We start from the raw sequence: 21,417 nt of genomic DNA on the forward strand, positions 1-21,417 counted from the left end.
TCACAAAGGAAGTAGAAAATAAAGCTTCTTGTTTTGGAAAGAACAGAGAATTTGGAGTTAGAATATTAGGGTTTGAAAACAAAGCTAAATATCTGTATGTAAAACACATAGGAAAAGATCTTGAGGAATACCCCCAAACTATTCATCACGATGATCTAACTCAAGGAAGAGATTGAGAAGGGCGTAGGGGAGGAGTTAGGTGGGGGAAGGGAAGTATCTTTTTTTTTTACTTTAGATATTTTGGAATTATTAGAATTATTGGTAATATGTATTCATATATTACTTGTATAAACACAACACAGAGATTTGTTTTGAGCTTTGACAGTCAGTCGTTAGCTGTGTGAGCCTAGAGATGAATTAAATATTTATGTCATTATTACTGTAATTTTCGTCTTCAGAGCTGGCTGAGTCTTAGAATTCTTTGGTACAATCTCTGTTTTAAAGATAAAGAAACGGTAAGATTCCTGCTCTAAGCCACATAGCTGGTTGACTAACCATTGTGCTTTCTTCCTATGTGAGAAGGCAGGGCTTCCACAAAAGTCTGGATTTAGAAGGCAATAGAAACTAGATTCAGAGTTTCTTTGGAATTTCCAAGTGAAAGTTGAGAGGTGCATCAACTAGTTTAATTTAGGGAAAATCTAAGATTTTATGGGACGGTAAATAAAAATAAAAGTTAGTTTACCCTCTAAAATCCATGTATGGCATGCATGGGTGAAAAATTATTTTTTTTTTTAAAAAACATTTACTTATTTATTTGGCTGCATTGGGTCTTAGTTGTGGCATGTGGGATCTTTGTTGTGGCATGCAGGGTCTTTATTTGCGGTGCGTGGGCTCTTCGTTGGAGCACTCAGGCTACACTCTAGTCATGGCATGCGGGCTCTAGTATGTGCAGGCTCGGTAGTTGCAGCGAGTGGGCTCTCTGCTTGTGGCGCTCAGGCTCCAGAGCGCATGGGCTTAGTTGCCCCGAGGCATGTAGGATCTTAGTTCCCCAACCAAGGATCAGACCCGCATCCCCTGCATTGGGAGGCGGATTCTTAACCACTAGACCACCGGGAAAGTGCCAAGATTATGTTTTTAAATGAAGTTATTTTCCAAAAGAAGAAAGCAGACTTTTTATGTGATAAATGGAGCCTGATGTGTTTTTAAGAATAATGCTTTTGGAAACCTGTTTTTTCTACACAAGTTAGTGGGAGAGGGCAGATGGAGACACAAGAAATTCTTCCTTGCTAAGTGCCAAAAGCACGAAGAAAATGCTGTGAGGAGCTAATAACAAGTACAAAAATGTTATAAACTTGATAGATATGTGGGTGTGACATACATGAGAACAGACCAGAAAGATAACTTGACCTATGTTTCTAATTTTCTGCTTTGAAATTAAATGTGATCTCTCTCTTCTTAGCATTTAGCACATTATTGAAATTTCATGGATTTGCCTTCAAAACTATCTTTGCACTAACCACAGCAATGCTAGTGCTCATTTCTGCAACTTTTCCACACTGATCTCCTGGTGAATTTATTCAATAAGTATTTATTGAGTGTTTACTATGTGCCAGGCCCATTTCAGGTCTTGGACATGCAGTAGAGCTTAGGGTCTAATGGGGAGAGCCAGAAAGATGAATAAGAGAAGCCAGCTGAGACAGATGGACAGGGGTGCCAGGGGAGGATGAACAGGGAAGGGGATGGGGAGTGCCAGCTAGGTGGCTGCGGTGTAAGCAGGAAGCTCAGGAGAGGTCTCACTGAGCAGGTGACAGCGAACAAAGACCTGAAGAGAGTGAACAGCATGCCAGGCGGATACATCTGGTGGAGTGGTCCAGGTGGAAGGAACGAGAGGCCTGGGCATGTTAGAAAGCTCGTGCTTCAGAACATTATGAATGTTTCATTTCATTGACTGATGCCTGTTTTTTATATATATATATTTTAAAAATATTTATCTATCTATCTGGCTGCACCAGGTCTTAGTTGTGGCATGTGGGCTCTTTAGTTGTGGCATGCAGGATCTTTAGTTGTGGCACACAGGAACTAGTTCCCTGGCGAGGGATGGAACTCGGACCCCTTGCATTGGGAGCACAGAGTCCTAACCACTGGACCACCAGGGAAGTCCCTGTTATATTTTTTAAAGCGATGCATGTCAGCCAAAGGTGCGTTTGTCTAGTGACTCCCTTGTTCTATGGAAGTAACCCTTAGATCTATTGCTGAGTAACAAGACTTACAAAGCTTCAGTAATTAAGACAGTGTGGTATTAGCCCAAGAATAGACAAATAGGTCATTGGAACAGAATAGAGAAGGCAGAAAATCCACATGTATATGAGCACTTCAGTTATTGCAAAAGTGATAATTCAGAGAATTTCCAGTAAATAGTGTGGGATAGTTGGACATGAATTAGGAGGAAAGAAATGAAACTTGATCCCTACCTCACTTTGTTGTGGTAGTTTTGTCTTAGCACTTTGAAGTTACTATACCATTGTCTTTTGACTGCTGAGACTTCTGCTGGAGGTCTGATTGTTTTCCTTTATAGGTAATCTGCCTTGTCTCTCTCCTTAAAATCTTCCCTAGTGATAGAGTCCCAGGCTCTAGGGACTTGCTTCAAGTCTAGTGGGCACTCCCTACTCCCATTTGCCCCAAGGAAATTGTTCTAAAATAAGATGCCTTTAACTTTTAGATCATTAAAAAGTTGTATAAATATTCAAACTTTAACCTGTGGTTCTTTGCTAGTAAAAGAAGAATAGTGAAACAAATCTTTTGAATTTAATGAGTTCATATCTTATTTGAGTCTTCTTAAATATTTCTAAATAGTTCATATCTATTGGTTATTTGATGTACTGGCAGTTTCTACTAAAGGTTCAGCTTTGACGTATCAAAAGCAGCTCGTAAAGAAAGCCTTGTCTGACTTCACAGCTCCCATGAGCTTGCTCACAAAGAACACTTTTCCCCTGATGTGTTTTGTCTTGTGTATAAAGGGGAAACTGCCTGAGAAACTTGGCTGAGTCCTAATGGTGAACTATTTGTCCAGAAAACGACTGCTGGCTTCTTTCAAATCAGGCTTTTTTCCCTTAAGCTGATTACTGGATTTATGTCTGAGGAAGTTAAGTTGCCACAAGGAGGCAACAAGAAGTTCCCCCAGGAAGCTGGAAAGGAGAGAAATATAAGAGTTAAACACACAGTAGATGAGACCTGAGGAGGACAGAGTCTCCTTAAAGAGGCAGAAGAGGGGCTCCCAGGCCAGAATAAGACGGGACTGTCCTTGTATCAAAAGGAAGAGTATGTGACAGAGGAGAGGGTGGCTAGTCTGCTGTGTGAAAAGAAATCGGGCTGAATCAGGCTCTGCAGCTGGGAGGGTCCCCTGAGGGCTGTGATCCTCTTGGCGTGGCTGGCTCTGAGGCTTACAGAGCTTTCATCAGAAGTTGCTCCATGCTTGCCAGGCAGCTTTCGAACTAAAACTTGGTGCCCAAATACATCAGCCAGTGGGGAAGAATGCGGTTCATCCCTACGTGAGTGTTCTGGTTTGTGCGGCCGTTAATTCATTGTAAAGGAATAATAAATTGGCTTTGGGGCTCACCTTCTTGTGAGCCAGGTAATCACAAGACAGCCTCCCTGGGCTGATCAACAGCAGGACACTAAACAGATTGAATATCTGGGTCAGGAAGGTTGAGGGCCAGATCCTTCATGTGCTAATTCACCAATGCAGATGTGTCTTAGGCACATCTGCACGCTTGAGTGTGTAAGACACAAGCACATGTGGCAAATCTGTGAATAAGAGCAACTTCAGGGTGGTAGTTTGGTGAGGTGGGGGAGCCACAGAGGGCTTCACAGGTGCTCTTAATGTTCCCTTTCCCAGGCTGGGTGGGGACTCCATGGGTGCTCATTTTGTGATAGCTCTTTAAGCTGTTCATGTAGTCGTGTTGTATTTAGTCTTGTATATATGACCATATTTCATTATTTTAAAAAATGAAAAAGAGAATACCATGCCACGAGGCACTGGGTGTTCAGCCGACTGGCATCCTGAAGGCAGCAACTTTGCCTGCCCTCTATCTTGTCCGCCGTGGGAGCTGGCCGCGCCCTTCTTGTGACCCACCTGTAAGTGTGTGCTGCTGCTGATGGTGCTTGGTTCCTGTATTTGTTGGTGGGTCGTGCTGCTTTTCCCAGACTGTGAGGCCCCCGGAAGCAGCACCTTTGTTTGTGTCCCCACAGCAAACACAGTGAAGCCGTCAGTAACAATTAACTGCTTAAGTCTGCTTCAGCGTCTGTCTCATTTTATTTATTTATTTATTTATTTATTTATTTAAAAAGGCTCTCCCTTTTTATTTTTAATTTAAAAAAATTTTTTAAATTAATTTATTTTATTTATTTATTGGCTGCGTTGGGTCTTCGTTGCTGCACACGGGCTTTCTCTAGTTGCTGCGAGCGGGGGCTACTCTTCATTGTGGTGCACAGGTTCCTCATTGTGGTGGCTTCTCTTGTGGAGCACAGGCCCTAGGCACGTGGGCTTCAATAGTTGCGGCACATGGGCTCAGTAGTTGTGGCTCACGGGCTCTAGAGCACAGGCTCAGTAGTTGCGGCGCATGGGCTTAGTTGCTCCATGGCATGTGGAATCTTCCCTGGGCAGGGCTCAAACCCACATCCCCTGCATTGACAGGCGGATTCTTTACCACTGCACCACCTAGGAAGTCCTATTTATTTATTAAAAAAAAAAAATTTATTTATTGGGACTTCCCTGGTGCCGCAGTGGTTAAGAATCCGCCTGCCAGTGCAGGGGACACAGGTTCAATCCCTGGGCCGGGAAGATCCCACATGCTGCGGAGCAGCTAAGCCCGTGTGCCACAACTACTGAGCCTGCATTCTAGAGCCCTCAAGCCACAACTGCTGAGTCCATGAGCTGCAACTGCTGAAGCCTGCGCTCCTAGAGCCCGTGCTTCTCAACAAGAGAAGCCACCACACTGAGAGGCCCACGCACCACAACGAAGAGTAGCCCCTACTTGCCACAACTAGAGAAAGTCCGCACACAGCAATGAAGACCCATCACAGCCAAAAATAAATAAATAAATAAAATAGTTGACTTGAAAAAAAAGAAAAAACTGAGGTATTTTATTAAGTTTAAAAAAAAAAGAAGTTTTGGGAAGATGGAATTATAAAGTTACCTAAAAAATGGCAAAAGGTAGTGGAACAAAAGGGTGAATACGTTGTTCAATGAAGTTCTTGGTGAAAATGAAAAATGTATCTTTTATTTTTACTTAAAAAACTGAAGGCACTTTTTGACCCACACAATAGATAGTTGGGTCTCACATTTTTATCCAGTTTGACAATCTCTACCTTCTAATTGGCATATTTAGGCCATTTATACTTAATGTAAGTATTGATATGGTTGGATTTAAGTTAAGGTTTCTCAACCTGACACTGTTGACATTTTGGTCCTGGGGTGCTGTCCTGTGTATTGTAGGCTGTTTAGCAGCATTCCTGGTTTCAGCCTGTTGGATGACAGTGTATCTCCCAATTTGTAGCAACCTCCAGACACTGCCAAATGTCCCATGGGATGGGGAGTGGGGGGAATGGACCAAATTGTCCCAATTGAGAACTATTAGTTAAGTATACCATCTTGATAATTCTTTTCTGCTTATCCCACCTATCCTTTTTTTTTTTTTAATATTAAGTTATTTTTGGCTGCATTGGATCTTCATTGCTGCATGCAGGCTTTCTCTAGTTGTGGCAAGTGCATGCAGACTTTCTCTAGTTGTGGCAAGTGGGAGCTACTCTTCATTGTGGTGTGCAGGCTTAGTGCGGTGGCTTCTCTTGTTGTGGAGCACGGGCTCTAAGTGCTCAGGCTTCATTAGTTGCAGCATGTGGCCTCACTAGTTGTAGCTCACGGGCTCTAGAGCACAGGCTCCCTAGTTGTGGCTCATGGGCTTAGTTGCTCCGCAGCATGTGGGATCTTCCTGGACCAGGGATCGAACCGTGTCCCCTGCATTGGCAGGTGGATTCTTAACCCCTGTGCCACCAGGGAAGTCCTTACCTTTTAGATTAATGAATTTTTTCATATTTCTATTTTTATGTGCACTATGGCTTATTAGGCGCTGTGTGTTTTGTTTTATTTTAGTAGTTTTTCTAGGGTTTACAATATGTGCCTTTTAACTTATCTTAGTCTACCCTCAAATAATATTATATCACTTCACAGATAATAGAAAAACTATACAACAGTTTTATTTCACTTTATAGAAATACAGTTGATTTTTGTATGTTTCACTTATGTCCTGTTTTGTAGATTTCTTAGGGTTTTCTACATAGGTGATCGTGTTTGCCTCTGGAGAAAGAGTTTCACCTCATCTTTTCCAGTCTGTATGCCTTTAATTTTTCACTTGACTTATGTGCTGGCTAGGACCGCTGTGTAGCGTCTACAGCGAGAATAGACATCTTTGCCTCAGCCTTAGTCTTCACTGTTACATTAGCTATAGACTCCTCACAGATGCTTTTTATTTCTGTTTATTTCTATTCCTAGTTTTCTGAGCATTTTTATCATGAATGAGTATTGAAGTTTGTCAGATATTTGCTCTGAGTTTGTTGTGATGGTATGATTTCCTTCTTTATTCATGTGTTACATGAATTGAGTTTGGTTGTTATTCCAACAGTTCATTACTCTTATAAACCCCATTTTGTCATGATATATTATCCTTTTATTTATTTATTTATTTGGCCATAATGCACGGCTTGTGGGATTTTAGTTCCCCGACCAGGGATTGAACCCAGGCCCTGGCAGTGAAAGTACCAAATCCTAACCACTGGACTGCCAGGGAATTCCATATTTTCCTTTTTTTTAATCTTGCTGTATTCATTTTAGTAATATTTTGTTCAAATTTTTTGTGTCTGTATTCATGGAAGGATATTGGTGTGTAGCTTTTTTATGTCTCTGGCCTTTCTCATCATACATGTAACTATCTAGTATTTTCATTCTATATTTAACTATTCAAGTTGGACATTATTATTATTGTATTTTATAGTCGCTGTTTAGACTCCCTCACATTTTTACCAATGTCTTTACTTGCCCTCCCTTCTTACATCTCAGTTCTTCCCTTTGCAACCATTTTCCTTCTTGCTGGAGTATATCCTTTAGTAGTTCTTATGTTGAAGTCTTTTGGTGGTAAGTACTCTTGATTTTTTGTTTGTCTGAATGTGTTTCTGTCTTTGAAATATTTAGAGGTATACTATTCAAGTATAAGACCAGCAGTTTTTTCCTCTTAGGACTTTGAGGATGATATGCTAATGTCTTCTGGACCCCATTGTTGAGAAGTCTTTTATTAATAATTGTTCATGTTATTTCCCTTTTTTCTCTGACATTTCTGTGACGTCTTCTCATTGCGTTTGAGGTTTTACTGTTTCACTATAAGATGTGTATGTGTGTATTTCTTTTCATGAGTCTTGTTCAAGGCTTGTGCTCCTGAGAATATAGGTCTTTTATCAGTTTTGCATAATTTTTAGCCCTTATTTCTGAAGATATTTCCTTCTCTTATCCTCTGTTTTCTTTCCTTCGGGAATCCCAATTAGATGTAGCTTGGACCTTCATATTCTATCCTCTATGACTCTTACCTGTCGTATTTCTTATCTTTTCTTTGCTGCACAGATCTGTCACCTAATTCGATAATTTTCTTTTAGCTGTGACTAGTCTGCTGTTTAATCTACCCCTGATATTTAATCTACCACTGAGATTTTAAATTCTTTTGATTCTTTTTCATTTCTATTTAATTATTTCTGATAATTTGCTCTTATGTTTCAATTTCCTGTTATATTTCTTTAAAATTTTTAAGCATATTTCTTTTTTTAATATTGAAGCATAGATAATTCACAACATTTCAGGTGTATAGCAGAGTGATTCAGTTCTATAGTCTTTGTCAGATTCTTTTCCATTATGGGTTATTACAAGATACTGAGTATAGTTCCATGTGCTCTACAGTAGGTCCTTGTTGTTTATCTGTTTTATATATAGTAACCCCCAATTCCCAATTTATGCCTCCCCTTATGCTTATTTCTTTTATGTTCTGGATCTCCTCAATCTAAATGAAACACTTGAGTCAGGGTGAGGGGTTGTCCAGTTCTGTGATTGCTTGTTTTGTTGATTCTTCTTTACGGGGCCTGCTTCCCTGTGGTAGTTTCTAGTTGTGAGCTGTGTGGCTGATCCTAATATGTGGAATCCTGAGGGGCCTGGATTGAGGCTGTGTTCCACAGGTGGGTTTATGGTCTCTCTGCCAGGCATCTTGGAGTGCTGCAAACATGGAAGCAAGTCAGATAACATGCCTGGCATGGGGCTTCTTTCGAGTGGGAAGGGAGAATAAATTGAAACTCTGGTGCTGGATAGAGCAGGTTTCTTAGGAACCATTCTTCATTTTTATTCACTCCAGTCAGTGCCTAATATATAAGACAGAGTTCCTTATCAGTTCCATTGGCCAGCAAATTGATTTTTCCCTAGTTTACATTTTCACTGAGAGTTAGGTCTTCAGGGGTTCTGGCTTCTGCAGGGAGATCAGTTCCAGCTCCCCACCTCATCTGCCTGAGCCTTGTCCACATTAACCCTGCTCATCTCAGAAAGCCAAGGCCAGATCCACCCCCCCCACCCGCTGGTTACCTATAGCTTCAGTGCTGGCTTCTGTTCTGGTTTGACAGTATTCTTTTTGGTTTTGGCTCATGTAGATTTTCTTTACTGTCTAACGATCAGCTATGCATTTGAAAGAATGTTTTATGTACCTTATTCTGCATTTCTAGGTGTTTGGAGAGGAATATTTTTCAGAATAGCTAGAGTGTTATACTGTCAGAAGTTGAAACTTCATATTTTGTTTCTGTCTGAAGTATAGTTAGGTATTGACAGTCGGATTCTTTGAATGTTTGATTCTTAAGTCAAGAACCATAACATTTATTAATACTCATATTAAATCATGTTGTCAGGCTTAGTACATTGGTTTATTAAAAGCATGTGTACAAGCGTTGCATATAGATATTCAGGCTTCCAGCCGATTTGAGTGATGATTTTTATTGTGAAACCATTCATTCAGAAAAGTTCCACAGCCATTTTGATGGTGTGCTATGATGTGGCAAGATCTCCAGTCAGTGATTTAGATTCCTGACGTAGTAGCAGCCCACCACGTCTTCCATCTCCATGGCCGTGGATCCGCTCAGAAGGCACAGGGCAGCAAGGAAGGGTAGGGCCTCTGCAGGGCCACACTTGGGCATGAGTCCTGCCTCTTGATTCTAGCTGTGTGACCTGAGACAAGTCACTCACCTTTGTAAAATGTGGATAACTCCAGCACCTGCCCTCTCGGTGGCTTGAGGACCCCGGGACATAATTCCTGTAAAGCGCAGAACAGGTTGCCCAGCGCAGGCAGGACACGCACTGCAAAGAGAGCGTCCCTTACAGGGAGAGTCGCTGTACTCTGTTCATCGCTTCTTCCCCTTATTCTGACAGGGTCTTCATACTCTTCTTTGCTCAGGGTTTACTGCCCTCGAGTCTGTTCAGTTTGCTGCTTCTCTTGACCAGGTGTATACTGCCTCTACCTGAACTATCGCAGGAGGCTCCCAGCTGGTCCTCCTGCCTGGTCCTTGCCCTCCTCCTTCCATCCTGTTCCTAGTGGGGTTACCAGAAACACCTCAGACTGATACACCTGCAAAAGCAGGCATCTTCCTGTAGCTTAAGATCCAGATCCCTTACCTTGTATCATGCTGTGCCCCCAGCTGTATTTATAGCTCGTGAACATACCCTGAAAACTATAAAGTGGCAGATGAAAGTGAGCTCAGTCACTACTACCCGCACTCCTGGGGGTGGCTGGCTTTTCATGTGCTTGTCTCATTGCTACAGCTCAGCCTTGAGAGGGCGGGCCTGTGCCCTACTGTGTATTACCATAGCAGCCAGGTCGGTACCCTGAATGTGGAGGGGATGCTTGCGTATTTGACAGATTGATTACCATCTGAATTACTGCATCAGGGATCAAAACGGTTTATTGAAGCTCTTGCTGTATGTCTTAGCAAGGTCGAAATGATTGTGCAATTTTTCTGAATGAGTGGTTTCAAAATAAAAAATGATGATTCAGGTGCGCTGGAAGCCTGAATATCTGTATTCAGTGCTTGACATGTGCTTTTTAATAAACCAATGTATTAAGCTTGAGTTAATATTATTTAATATGATTATTGATCTAAGAACCAAAACATGCTAGGAATCAGTTTGTAAAGCACTCTCAAGTGTATCGTTTCACTGATCCTCAGGCAAGCCTGCATGGCAGGTGCACACCATGGCCGACAGTCAAGGGATGACTGGTCCCACATTGAGAGAGAAGAAAGTGGAGCTTGGGTCTGGGATAGCCCTTCTGGCTCCCGATCTGGGCTTTGGAGGGAACTACCTCTCTTGTCCAGGCTCGTTAGTACTCTCTTGATGAGAGCTCAGTGCATTCACACTTGATTGATCAGTATTTCCTTTAGCAGAAGTGCAGTTTTACAATTCTACCATTTCAGGGACTTCCTTGGTGGTCCAGTGGTTAAGACTCTCAACTTCCAATGCAGGGGGTGCAGGTTCGAATCCTGGTCGGGGAAATAAGATCCCACATGTTGTGAGGCATGACCCTCCAAAAAAAAAAAAAAGTGTGTGTGTGTGTGTGTATAATTTCAAACATAAAAATACCTAGAAAGGAAAAGAGACTTAATTATCTTTCTGAATTATGTACATTTTCCATCAGGAATATGTATAGGCTGTAGCCCAGTGAGGTTTTCCATTCCACTGGTAGGTAACGTTTCACATTTTGAAAGCTGGCCTGGTGACAGACCCAGTTGTTTTGGGGGTTTTTTTGTTGATTTTTGGAATATAAGCTGTGTTTTATAGTAACTGTACATGGAGTATAATATAAAAGTTTTGAATCACTATATTGCATATCTGAAAGTAACAGTGTAAATCAACCACACCTCAATAAAGTTATGTGCAGATTTGACTGTGAGGTAGGGGCGAGGGACCCCTACCCCCCACATTGTTCAAAGGTCACCTGTAGTCCCTGCTGTCTGGGCGTTGCTTGGTCCTCTTCCCATCTCTCTCTCCAGACTCTTCTTCCTGGGGGAGGGGGCAGCTCTGGTCTCAGACTGTTCGTCTAATGGATGAGACATCAGCCAGGCCTGAGCACCTGCAGGTGACATTTCTCCAGCACTAATGTAGGCCCAGTTGTTCTTGAATGTTTCCTCTTTCAGGGGAAGACGGAATCCATCACGGTGGTGAAGCTACTGAGCTGCTTCGATGATTTGGTGGCTGCAGGCACAGCCTCTGGGAGGGTTGCAGTCTTTCAACTTGTATCCTCGTTACCAGGGAGAAATAAACAGGTAAGTACTAATTATTTTAGCATTTCTTAACTTCTTGGCAGATTCCTCATGTCTTTTAAAATGAGAAGTCCTCATCTGCGGAGAAAATGTTTACTCAGAAAAGCCTAACTCTGTGCTCTTTATAATCAGATACCATTTTTGTTCCTGGGAGGACAGTTGGCAGAAGTACATATGGGTAATTTAAATTGCTTGATATTCTCTGGCTCTTCTCTGTCAGTTTTAAAGGTAAATAGACAGATGGACCCTTGTGCAAGGTTTTGCATGGAAAACAGATTGGGGACACCAGCTCTTCCATAAACAGGAGGGATTGCGTCCCACCTTGTCCGCATAGCTCCATTTCAGTGTTTATCCTTTTCCTTTTCTTGTGTGTATTTTTATCGTTTATTCATAGCTACGGAGATTTGACATCACTGGTATTCACAAAAATAGCATAACAGCTCTGGCTTGGAGCCCCAACGGAATGAAATTGTTCTCTGGAGATGACAAAGGGAAAATTGTCTATTCTTCTCTGGATCTAGATCAGGTAAAATTATTTTCAGAAATATTGTTGGTCTTATATTTGGAGAAATTAGAGTTGGTCAACTTGAATTCTTGATCACTGTCCCTTTCTTTTTTTCTTTGTTTTTGGCTGTGCTGGTTGGCTTGTGGGATCTCAGCTCCCCAACCAGGGGTTGAACCCGGGCCACAGCAGTGAAAGCCCAGAATCCTAACCTATAGGCCAGGGGTCCCCAACCCCCAGGCCGCAGATGGGTACCTGTCCGTGGCCTGTTAGCAACCGGGCTGCACTGTAGGAGGTGAGTGGTGGGCGAGCAAGCAGAACTTCATCTGCCACCCCTCTCCCTGTCCGTGGACAAATGGTCTTCCATGAAACCAGTTGTGATGCCAAAAAGGTTGGGGACCGCTGCTCTAGGCCACCAGGAATTCCTGTGGTCCCTTTCTAATCTCAGTTGTTATTTGTAACATTTTCTTTCAAGGCTTTTTCTAATGCTTTATAAGCTTCTACTTCTGTATCTAAAGAAATGGCCTTTGTTTCTACTGGAACATATACTTTTTTCATTCTCCTGTTGTCTATCGCTACCACTTAGAAAAGAAACCGCTATAAAACGTAATTCCTTGAAGGGTTCGTAGGAGGACGTGAAGCATTTCACAGTCATGACTTTTGTCAACTGAAAAAAAAAAAGTACAACCTAAGAGAATTTTTATTTGGTGGACTTACTGAGGACTTAAGCCCGGGAGACAGTCTCTCAGATGACACTGAGGGATTGCTCCAAAGAGGTAGGGGAAGAGCCAAGATATATAGGAGTTTTGCAAAAAACAAACCGGGTAGTTGAACATCAAGATTTCTGCTGATTAAAGAAAAAACAAACATCTCACGTTAGTGAATTTAGCACTTTTCTATGTGTGGGAAGATAGAAGGGTCTGGGCTCATTGAAATCATTCCTTTGGTGTGCCCCTTAACTATCTAGGGCCAGTGTCCTGTTCTTTTCCACCCTGAACCCCTTCAGGGTGTTGGGGGGGCGCTACAGAGGCTGATGGCTGCAACATCCTTTACTTAGCAATATGGCAGGCAGCATTCTTTGTCCACGCTGTGGACAGGGGTCCGTGCTTCCAGTGGGTGGGGAGCTCGCCCCCGGCCAACTCTAGTATGTGGGAGAGACTGGTGGAAAAGGAGGAGGTTTGGTGGCAGCAGGGAGCCCAGCCCTGCCCTCATATTTGTTATTTAAGCCTCAGGACAGAGCCCTAAGCTGTGTGTTCTGATCTTCAGTCAGTAGGTAAGAAACCAAGGCTCCAAGGGATCGGTCACGAGCTGATGCCCGGCAGAGCTCAGCTTCAGACGGGGGGTCTGCTCCCGTTGCGTGTGTGGCTTTATGCCGGCCTATGCTTGGTTTCGTCATCCATCGGCCCCGTTAGAATGCGCTCCTTGGTGGCTCGGTCCTTTTGTTTTCTTATTTGTCTCATCATTCCGAGAGCATCTAGGAATTCAGCAGTTACTAGCTGGGTGACTTTTCGTCCCTCTGATCCAAGACTGACTTGTCTACTGTGAATATTCTCTAGCAGTAGTTCTCAAACTTTTTGGTCCCACGACCCCTTTACACGTCACAGTCTTAAAAAGAGGACTCCAAAGAGGTTTTGCTTATATAGGTTTTATATCTACTGAGTGTACTATGTTAGAAATTAAAACTGAGAAATTAAAAAAATATTTATTAATTTTATTTTGAAATAATAAAGTCATTATATCTTAACATAAATAACATACTTTTGTGAAAATAATTATTTTCAAAACTACTACTGAGAATTCCCTGGCAGTCCAGTGGTTAGGATTCTGCACTCTCATTACTGAGGGCCCAGGTTCAATCCCTGGGCAGGGAACTAAAGTCCCACAAGCCACACGGCGTGGCGGAAAAAAATACCAAGACAAAACAACAACAACAAAAAGCTACTACTGCTATTTTCAAGAGTAGCAACAACAACAACAAAACTACTACTATTTTCAAGAGTAGCACTGCTTTACATTTTTGCAAATCTCTTTAATGTCTGCCTTAATAGAAGACACCTGGATTCTGCATTGAGTCTGTCGCAATACATTGTTTTGGTTGGAGTAATAAAGAAAATCTGGTCTCACACAGACATGTAGTGGGAAACAGGAGTATATTAATAGCCCTTCCAGAGACTTGTGGATATTCTTCTTTAATCACATCCCCAAATTGACTAACGGTAGTTTCTTTAAAAGTTGGTTGCAGCATGGAATCTGAAAGCATGGGGATGAATTTTTCTCTCTCTCTTACAGTAAAATCCACTGGTCTGTCTTACATTTAGAGTGGCTCCTTGACTCATATGGTTCTATAACATAGTGCGTTGGTTGCTTGGAAAATATTGATCTGCTGAGCGGTGCAGGTCTTCCAGATGCTGACACAGTTAATTATATCGAAGAGAGCACCTTTGTTAATGTTACCATCATTCTCATGAGAAAAGTCTTTAGCTGTTGGGCATCTGTCAGGTTCACAAGGGTGGATACAAGTTTTCCAGTTCTAATCTTCACTTGTGAACTTGAATTTTATTATCAGCAACGAATACTTATTTTCCTTGAAGTGACAGGCTCGCTTTGTTCTTTCTGAGAAAATACCTGCCAAATTCGCAACTTTGAACAATGATAGTATTTCAAGTAAACATGTATTCTATGAAAAGAAGCGGCTGGTTCAGCTCACCGCTCAGGCAGTCGCACGAGTGCTTCCTCCTTGAGAGAACCGCAGTGCTTCAGCATCAGCAGGAGGGCTGTGTGCACGCCCTGCTTTGTCACAGAGAATACAAAGATAGGTGCACACAAGGGCCAAGATTTGATGCAATTATCATTTCCCTGCCTCAGAGACCTTCTGAGGTGATATTCATGTTTTTGCTGCAAGGGCCCACGGCTAAGGGCACCATGGCAACTACTGGAGTTTGGTGCCCTGCTCATCTCGGGCCCATTCGAGCTTTCAGTAGCTCTACTGACCATCAGTATAAAGCACAGCTCAGTGAAAAACGCAGATAAAACCTAGTATTATAATGAAAATGGTTTTGACCTCGAGAGGTTCTAAGGACCCTCAGGGACTGTGGACCCCACTTTGAGAACTGCTACCTGCCTGGAAAATGTTTTGTTCAGGTTTTAGGTGTCCTCATATTTGTACTTTCCTGCTGTCACTCCCCCAGCCTGAGTTGCACAGAGGGGACGCTGCTCACGCACCATGTCAGGAAGTGGAGAGAGCAACCCATGCGGGAAGCACTGTCCTTAGCTACTGACCGGTTTTCCCAGCACTGTTGAGCTTCTGATCTTTTTTATTTTTTTAATAAATTTATTTATTTATTGGCTGTGTTGGGTCCCTGTTGCTGAGCACAGGCTTTCTCCATAGCTTTTTTTTTTTTTTTTTGGCATACGGGCTTAGTTGCTCCGCGGCATGTGGGATCTTCCTGGAGCTGGGATCGAACCCGTGACCTCTGCATTGGCAGGCGGATTCTTAACCACTGCGCCACCTAGGAAGCCCGCAGACTTTCTTTAGTTGCGGTGAGCAGGGGCTACTCTTTGTTGTGGTGCGCAGCTCCTCATTGCCGTGGCTTCTCTTGTTGTGGAGCACGGGCTCTAGGCGTATTGGCTTCAGTAGTTGCGGCACATGGGCTCAATAGTTGTGATTCACGGGCTCTAGAGCGCAGGCTCAGTAGTTGTGGCGCACGGGCTTTGTTGCTCCGTGGTATGTGGGATCTTCCTGGAGCAGGGATTGAACCCATGTCCTCTGCATTGGCAGGCGGGTTCTTAACCACTGCACCACCTAGGAAGCCCTGATCATTTTTTTTAAAGACACAGGTATTTCATGAGATTGGCAAAAACGACACGGGAGGATGTATGTTTTTGCACAATACAGTACAGTAAATTTAATTCCATTACAAGCTAAGTCAAAAATTGAAAAGCTACAGTCTGCATGACTGCAAAGGTGGGAGGAAAGTCTGGCTTAATGTCCTTGATATCTGGGGGGTGATGGGAATTTCCCTGTCTGGAGTGTGTTGGTGGTTACGCAACCATATGCATTTGTCCAAATTAGTAGAGTTGTATATCTAAAAAGGGTGAATTTTACTGTGTGTAAACCTTACCAATAAGTCTGATTGCTGCTCCCTTTCTCCGCAGAGGTCTAAGACATTGCGTCAATATCTCCCAAGCCATTAAAGAAATGGGTTCAGGGGAAGAGTGACTTATAGGATTGGATATTCGACACCAAGAACTATAGTTTGCGTTAGCAGTAAAATGCCTTCTAGAACTTTACTTTGTTCTTTAGTATACTTAATACCATTTTAATTTCTTTTTAACCTGTTTCTTCTGACCCTTTCAGTAGGCAGGGGTGTAATGTCCCCAGAATTGCTTTGAACCCTTTGTGGAGGAGGAGTGTGATGTGGACTTTGATTGTTGTCACAATAATTTTATAGAAAGTCCCGTTGTGTTCTGTTGGAATAAATAATACACATGGTGCTATGTATTTCTGCTTAGATCTTTATGGGTTCTTCTGTGAACCATGTACTGAGAACATTTAAAAAAAATTATACAGAATTTTAAGATGTTTCTTGGCAGACTTGAAGTAGCCTGACATAGATGGTAACCCTGACTATCTTCTCATTAGTGAGGACTTTTGCAAATAATTTCATTGCAGTGGGTTGACACTGAATCTGAGAATTAAAGCATTTGTTTTAAGGTAGACACTGACCGAAATGCAGACACAGGAGGCATGCGGGCCAGTCCTGGCGGACGTGGGGTCTCTGTAGCCTGCAGGCCTCGCCTGGGGGCCTCACCCGCCTCTCTCCGCAGGGCGTCTGTCGCTCCCACCTGGTGCTGGAGGAGCCGGCCTCCGTCGTGCAGCTGGACTACAGCCAGAAGATGCTGCTCGTCTCCACTTTGCAGAGAAGTCTGCTTTTTCACACTGAGGAGAAGTCTGTCAAGCAAATCGGAACACAGCCAAGGAAAAGGTGAGCGTCACCAGTGTCACAACTTGTGGTGACAAGGCGCTGGGTGGGTCCAGGCATCAGCTCCCTGCAGGCCCCCTCCTCCACAGCCCGGGTCAGGGGTCAGGGTCAGGGTTGGGTGTGGAAATGGAGAGACCTCAGCGCTGTGTCACCTGCTGTGGAGCAGAGGGGGGTGGTGCGGACAGAGTTCGCATGTGCTCTAACCTGGCCTGGGGGGGGGAGGCGTCCTGAGGGAGGGGGACAGGTCTGGCAGGGGTCAGGGCTCCAGGCTGAGAGAGGGCCTCTCCCTTGACCCACTCCCTGGAGGAACAGTCCAGTCCCGTCCCCTGCCCGGGGGAGGGGAGGGGGAGGAAGACGGTAGGAGATGGTAGAGCTCCTGGGGGAGGGGGCAGGACGGCATGTGGGCTGGGGGGGCGGGGACAGGGACACGGAGGGGGTTGGGTGGTGTGGTGGTGGAGGGTGGGGAGCAGGTGGCTGGGAAGCCGGGTGGGTGTGCAGCGGGTGTTGCCGAGGACCGGGTGGTGCTGGTGGTGCTGGTGGTGCCAGCCTCCAGTGCTCTCAGCATCCGGTATGCTGTGTCCCGGGCTTTGCAGCAATACAGTGCGAGTTTATTCTTTTTCTGCATGGCGGTCCATGGCTGTTAAAAGACACTGTCGTGCCTCCCCTTCGGCTTCTACTTTCCATACTGAATACCCCCTTAACTCCAGTGACAGTTTGGTCTTTTTGTAATACTAGTCTCCCTGTTGGCCCCTGGAACACTCAGCAGAATTTGCAGCTTGGGCTTAGTGGTTCTGTACAACCTGGCCCTGACGTTCCCCCTGCCAGGATCCCACTCTTCTGCCTGACGTCTTGTCCTGGCTTGTCTGTCCGTCTTCCTGCATCGTGTCTGGAGGGAAGGTGGCTCATACACCCGACAGTCTTCCTCTTCAGACCTGGCCTTCTAACGTCCTGTGTGAACCCTGGGCAGCTTTGTGTGACCCCCTCCCCGTGCGTTTGGGTAGCCAGGTCTTTGGGCGGCTTGGATTGGAAGCGTGCTCTCGACAGGCACAGCTGCACGATGTAGAAACAGATAAACATGTCCCGTTCCTCCTTGGGAGCTGCGTTAGAGGAGTGGGGGGTAGCAGAGTGAACAGAAATGCTTTTAACCCCTTGTCCTGAAGGCTGGTCTCTACTGCGTGCTGTTAGGTTGTGCTTAGGAAAGGGCATCGGCCCCGTCTGCCTCCTGGAGGTGGCGGTGCATTCAGCAAGTGTCCCTCTGGGTGGCACGTGGTGGGACGGCAGTGAGCCAGGGGACGGGCCTCTGCCCTTGAGTAAGACAAAGGCCTAGGCCTCCGTCCGTGCTGCAGAGGAAACATCAGAGTGCAGTGTCGGGTGGGGGTGAGGGCCTCTCTTAGAACGGTCAGGGAAGGCCTCTGGGGGAGAGATCTTTGGGCCGAAGCCTGAAGCGTGGGAAGAGCATTCTGGTCTCGGGGAACAACAAACGCCAAGGCCCTGGATCGGGCCGGGGCCTGGAACGTCCGAGGAGCCAGAGGGGGCTGGGGTGGTTGTGGAGCAGTGGGCCGGGTGCTGGAAAGGAAGGCCTGAGCCAGCCTGAGGGTAGGGGTGCTGCCACCTGAGTTATTCTAGGCGGGGCGGAAAGCCAGGGGGGGGCTTTAGGCAGGAGGAGGACCGTCCCCCTGCTTCTGCCTGGGGACTTAGTTGGAGATGGACAGGCAGGGAGCCGTGAGGAGGCTGCTGTGGGAGTCCCGGGAGTGGCAGGAAGAGGAGAGGGGAGGCAGAGGGAGGGGTAATTTGGGGATGAATTGGATGGGGCGAGGGGGAGAAAGGGATAATAAGAAAGGATTTCTCTGCCCATGGCTGAGGCAGCTAGGCAGATGGTGAAGCCGTTTAACTAAGGTGGGGAGACCAGGCTGAAGGTCTAGACATCAGGAGTTCTGTCTCGGGCGTGTTGCGTTTGAGATGCCTGTTAGGTAGCTCAGTGGGGATCACAGTCCAGAGTGACATACGCAGGTCGGAAGCCCAGGGAAGGGGTCTCGGCCAGGAATGAACATGAGGTCATCCGATGCAGGTGACATGGAGACCCCTGGCCTTGGATGAGGTCCCCTAGGGAGAGTGTTTATTCATTCAACACTGGAAGATCCTCACTGAGTCTCTGCTGTGTGCTGGGAGCCCTTCTCAGTCTGGGGAGACAGCTGTGAACAAGGGCGACAAGGGCTCTGATCTTGAGCTCACGTTCCTCTGAGGGAGACAGACATTAAACTGTGTTCTAGAATGTTCAGTAGTAGCAAATGGGTATGGAGGTCGCGAGGATGTCTGTCTTAGCGGGTGTCTGTTTTGGGTAGGCAGGCGGGGAAGGCTCCTCTGTGGTGGGGCCCGGACAGATTCCTGAGGGAGGATGGGAGGAGCCCTGAGGACCACCTCAGAAAGCCCTTGTGGCGGAAGCACTGCCTGTGCCGAGGGTTTGAGGAGCACAGGCCAGGTGTGGGGGGGGGCAGGGGAGGGGGCTGGGGGCGGGCCCCGCCCTGTATAGGCTTTGTGGGCCCTGCTCGGAGGCTGATTTATTGCAGTGCTGAGAAGTCATGAGTGGGCTTTGACCCGGGGGAGGGGGTGCGGGTGGCAGCTCAGGGAGGCCAGCCAGGGGCTGCCGGGTGATTCAGGTGAGAAACCGGGGGCTCACTCCAGACTGGGTGGTTGGTGGGGTTGCTCTGAAGGCAGAGCAGATGGGTTTGTTGGCTCTGGGGTGTGAGAGAAAGAGACCCGTCAGAGATGGGTTAGAATTTCATAACCAGCAATACCCCTTTCATATTAATGTGGCTCACAAAGGGAATTAAGATATTTTTTAGTCATCAATGATTTTTCTAGAAATCATCTCCACCAAAATTAAGAAACTAGGTTAATGTCTTTATGATTTTAGAATCCTGTAGTGCTTAGACCTTAAAAGTTGGCGTTTTCATGTCCAGTTCAGAATGACATCAGCAAGTGCTGCACAATCACCCTGCAGGCGGATGGTGGTCAAGTTGGGGCTGGAGGACAGTTTGCACCCGGCTGTAGCTGGTTATCCCCAAACTTAACTGCCTTCTCCCGGACCCACTCCCAGCCCCGCGCCGGGCCCCTGGTCGCCTTTCCTTCCCCAGAGTGCCCACTCCCCTTTGCAACCCGGGCATTGTCCACTCAGTAACCAAGGTCTAGCCTAGCCTTTGATTACCCAGCCAAAATGTGTCTCCTTTGTCTGTAGGCCTCGAGCAGTTCTCAGAGCCTCAGAGATGGCATGTCCCAGACACATGTCTCTACAGTGCGTGATAAGACAGGGCCGAGACCGTCCTTACACACCTTTCATGTTGCCTGCAGCACACATGGTCTCTTACACAGTGCAGGAGCTCACTGAACATTTGTTAAAATGAATGCTTTAGTCACCTAGGGTGAAGTGACAAGAGATTTTTAAGAGGACTTAGTAGTAGATGGAAAATAGATTTGAAAATTGGATCACCAAATAGAAACTGATTGGACAGGAAAGGCAGGAGGGAGAGGTTATGGGCTGCCCTGCTAGAATCCTTTGGGTGTCTCTATTTAGAGAAGCTTTCCAGAACAATTCACCAGAGGCAGTAATTGGAACACGAGGCTGATTGTGGAGTTGTCCATGAATAATCTACGGTGTCAGGTTAGCCTCACCATCTTCATTGTTGGTTAGTCAAACAGTCTTTGTTTCAAAGCCGTTTGGCATCCAGTGTCCTCCTTGGACCCTGTCCAGAGGGATCTAGTTACCAAGGTGCCAAGGGATGTATTGAGATGCTGTCATGCAGAGAAACACCCAGATCACGTCGTCTGCGCGCCTGTGTGGGGCGGGCCCTGCGGACGCCTCCTCTCCCGGGGTCGGGCGTGCTGCTGTGCAGGGAGGGGAGGAGAGCGGCCCAGGGCCCACAGGAGCCTGTGGTGGTGACGGGGGGAATTAGAAGCAGTCGGGCGTTTGTGGGACCTACAGAATCACAAGCATGGCTTTTTGTGTCTTCCCTGATTGTCTCTCAATCCTCACATCAGCCTTTGAGGTGGGAATTATCTTCCCTGGTTTACAGATTAGGAAACTGAGATCCACACCACGTAGCTTTTAAATGTCAGGGCTGGAAGTTGAGCCCATGTGTCGACCTAAAGCCAGTACTCTTTCTCTGATTCAAAATCAGAGAAATACTTTGGAGAGAGAATCAGCAGGACTTAGGGTTAAACTGAAACTCTTAGTATGTGGACTCTGGTGGCCATCTGAGATCTGGCAAAGATGTGGAGCAGTGAGAACTCGTAGGTTGCTGACGGAGTACAGCCTGGTGGAAACACATCGGGAAAAGTTTGAAATGGTCTTCCAAACTTGAATTTGCTCTTATTCAACAACCCAGAGTTACCCAGCAATCCAACAGTTCCACTTCTGAAATATCCTTGACAAACTCTTACAGCTGTGTGCTAGGAGGTCGTGTGCAGAAATTCTCCTAATGAGCACTGTTCAAAACGAAGAAGTGGAAATAATTCAAATACCTGTCAACAAGAGGGTGGCTGAATTGTGGAGTGCTTTATAGCCCTGGAAATGAATGAGCTACAGCTTTTTTATCAACAAGGATAAATCTT

At 45.5% G+C, this 21,417-nt stretch overlaps 1 protein-coding gene across 6 annotated transcripts in view; it reads left to right on the forward strand.

The window, feature by feature from the left end:
* TECPR2 (tectonin beta-propeller repeat containing 2) overlaps positions 1–21,417 on the forward strand; it is a 93,632-nt gene that overhangs the window by 16,690 nt on the left and 55,525 nt on the right. For 5 of the 6 annotated variants that reach the window (XR_009053094.1, XR_009053095.1, XM_057730654.1 and 2 more), the window contains exons 3-5: positions 11,200–11,328; positions 11,720–11,851; positions 16,655–16,812. Coding sequence is in view for 4 of the 6 variants with exons in the window: in XM_057730654.1 (XP_057586637.1) it covers positions 11,200–11,328; positions 11,720–11,851; positions 16,655–16,812 (419 nt within the window). In the remaining 2 variants the exon portion in view is untranslated. The remainder of the gene's footprint in view (positions 1–11,199; positions 11,329–11,719; positions 11,852–16,654; positions 16,813–21,417) is intronic. The other variant, XM_057730656.1, reaches the window with a different exon arrangement.

Source organism: Hippopotamus amphibius, chromosome 4 (assembly GCF_030028045.1).
Source record: "Hippopotamus amphibius kiboko isolate mHipAmp2 chromosome 4, mHipAmp2.hap2, whole genome shotgun sequence".
Lineage (NCBI taxonomy): Eukaryota > Metazoa > Chordata > Mammalia > Artiodactyla > Hippopotamidae > Hippopotamus > Hippopotamus amphibius.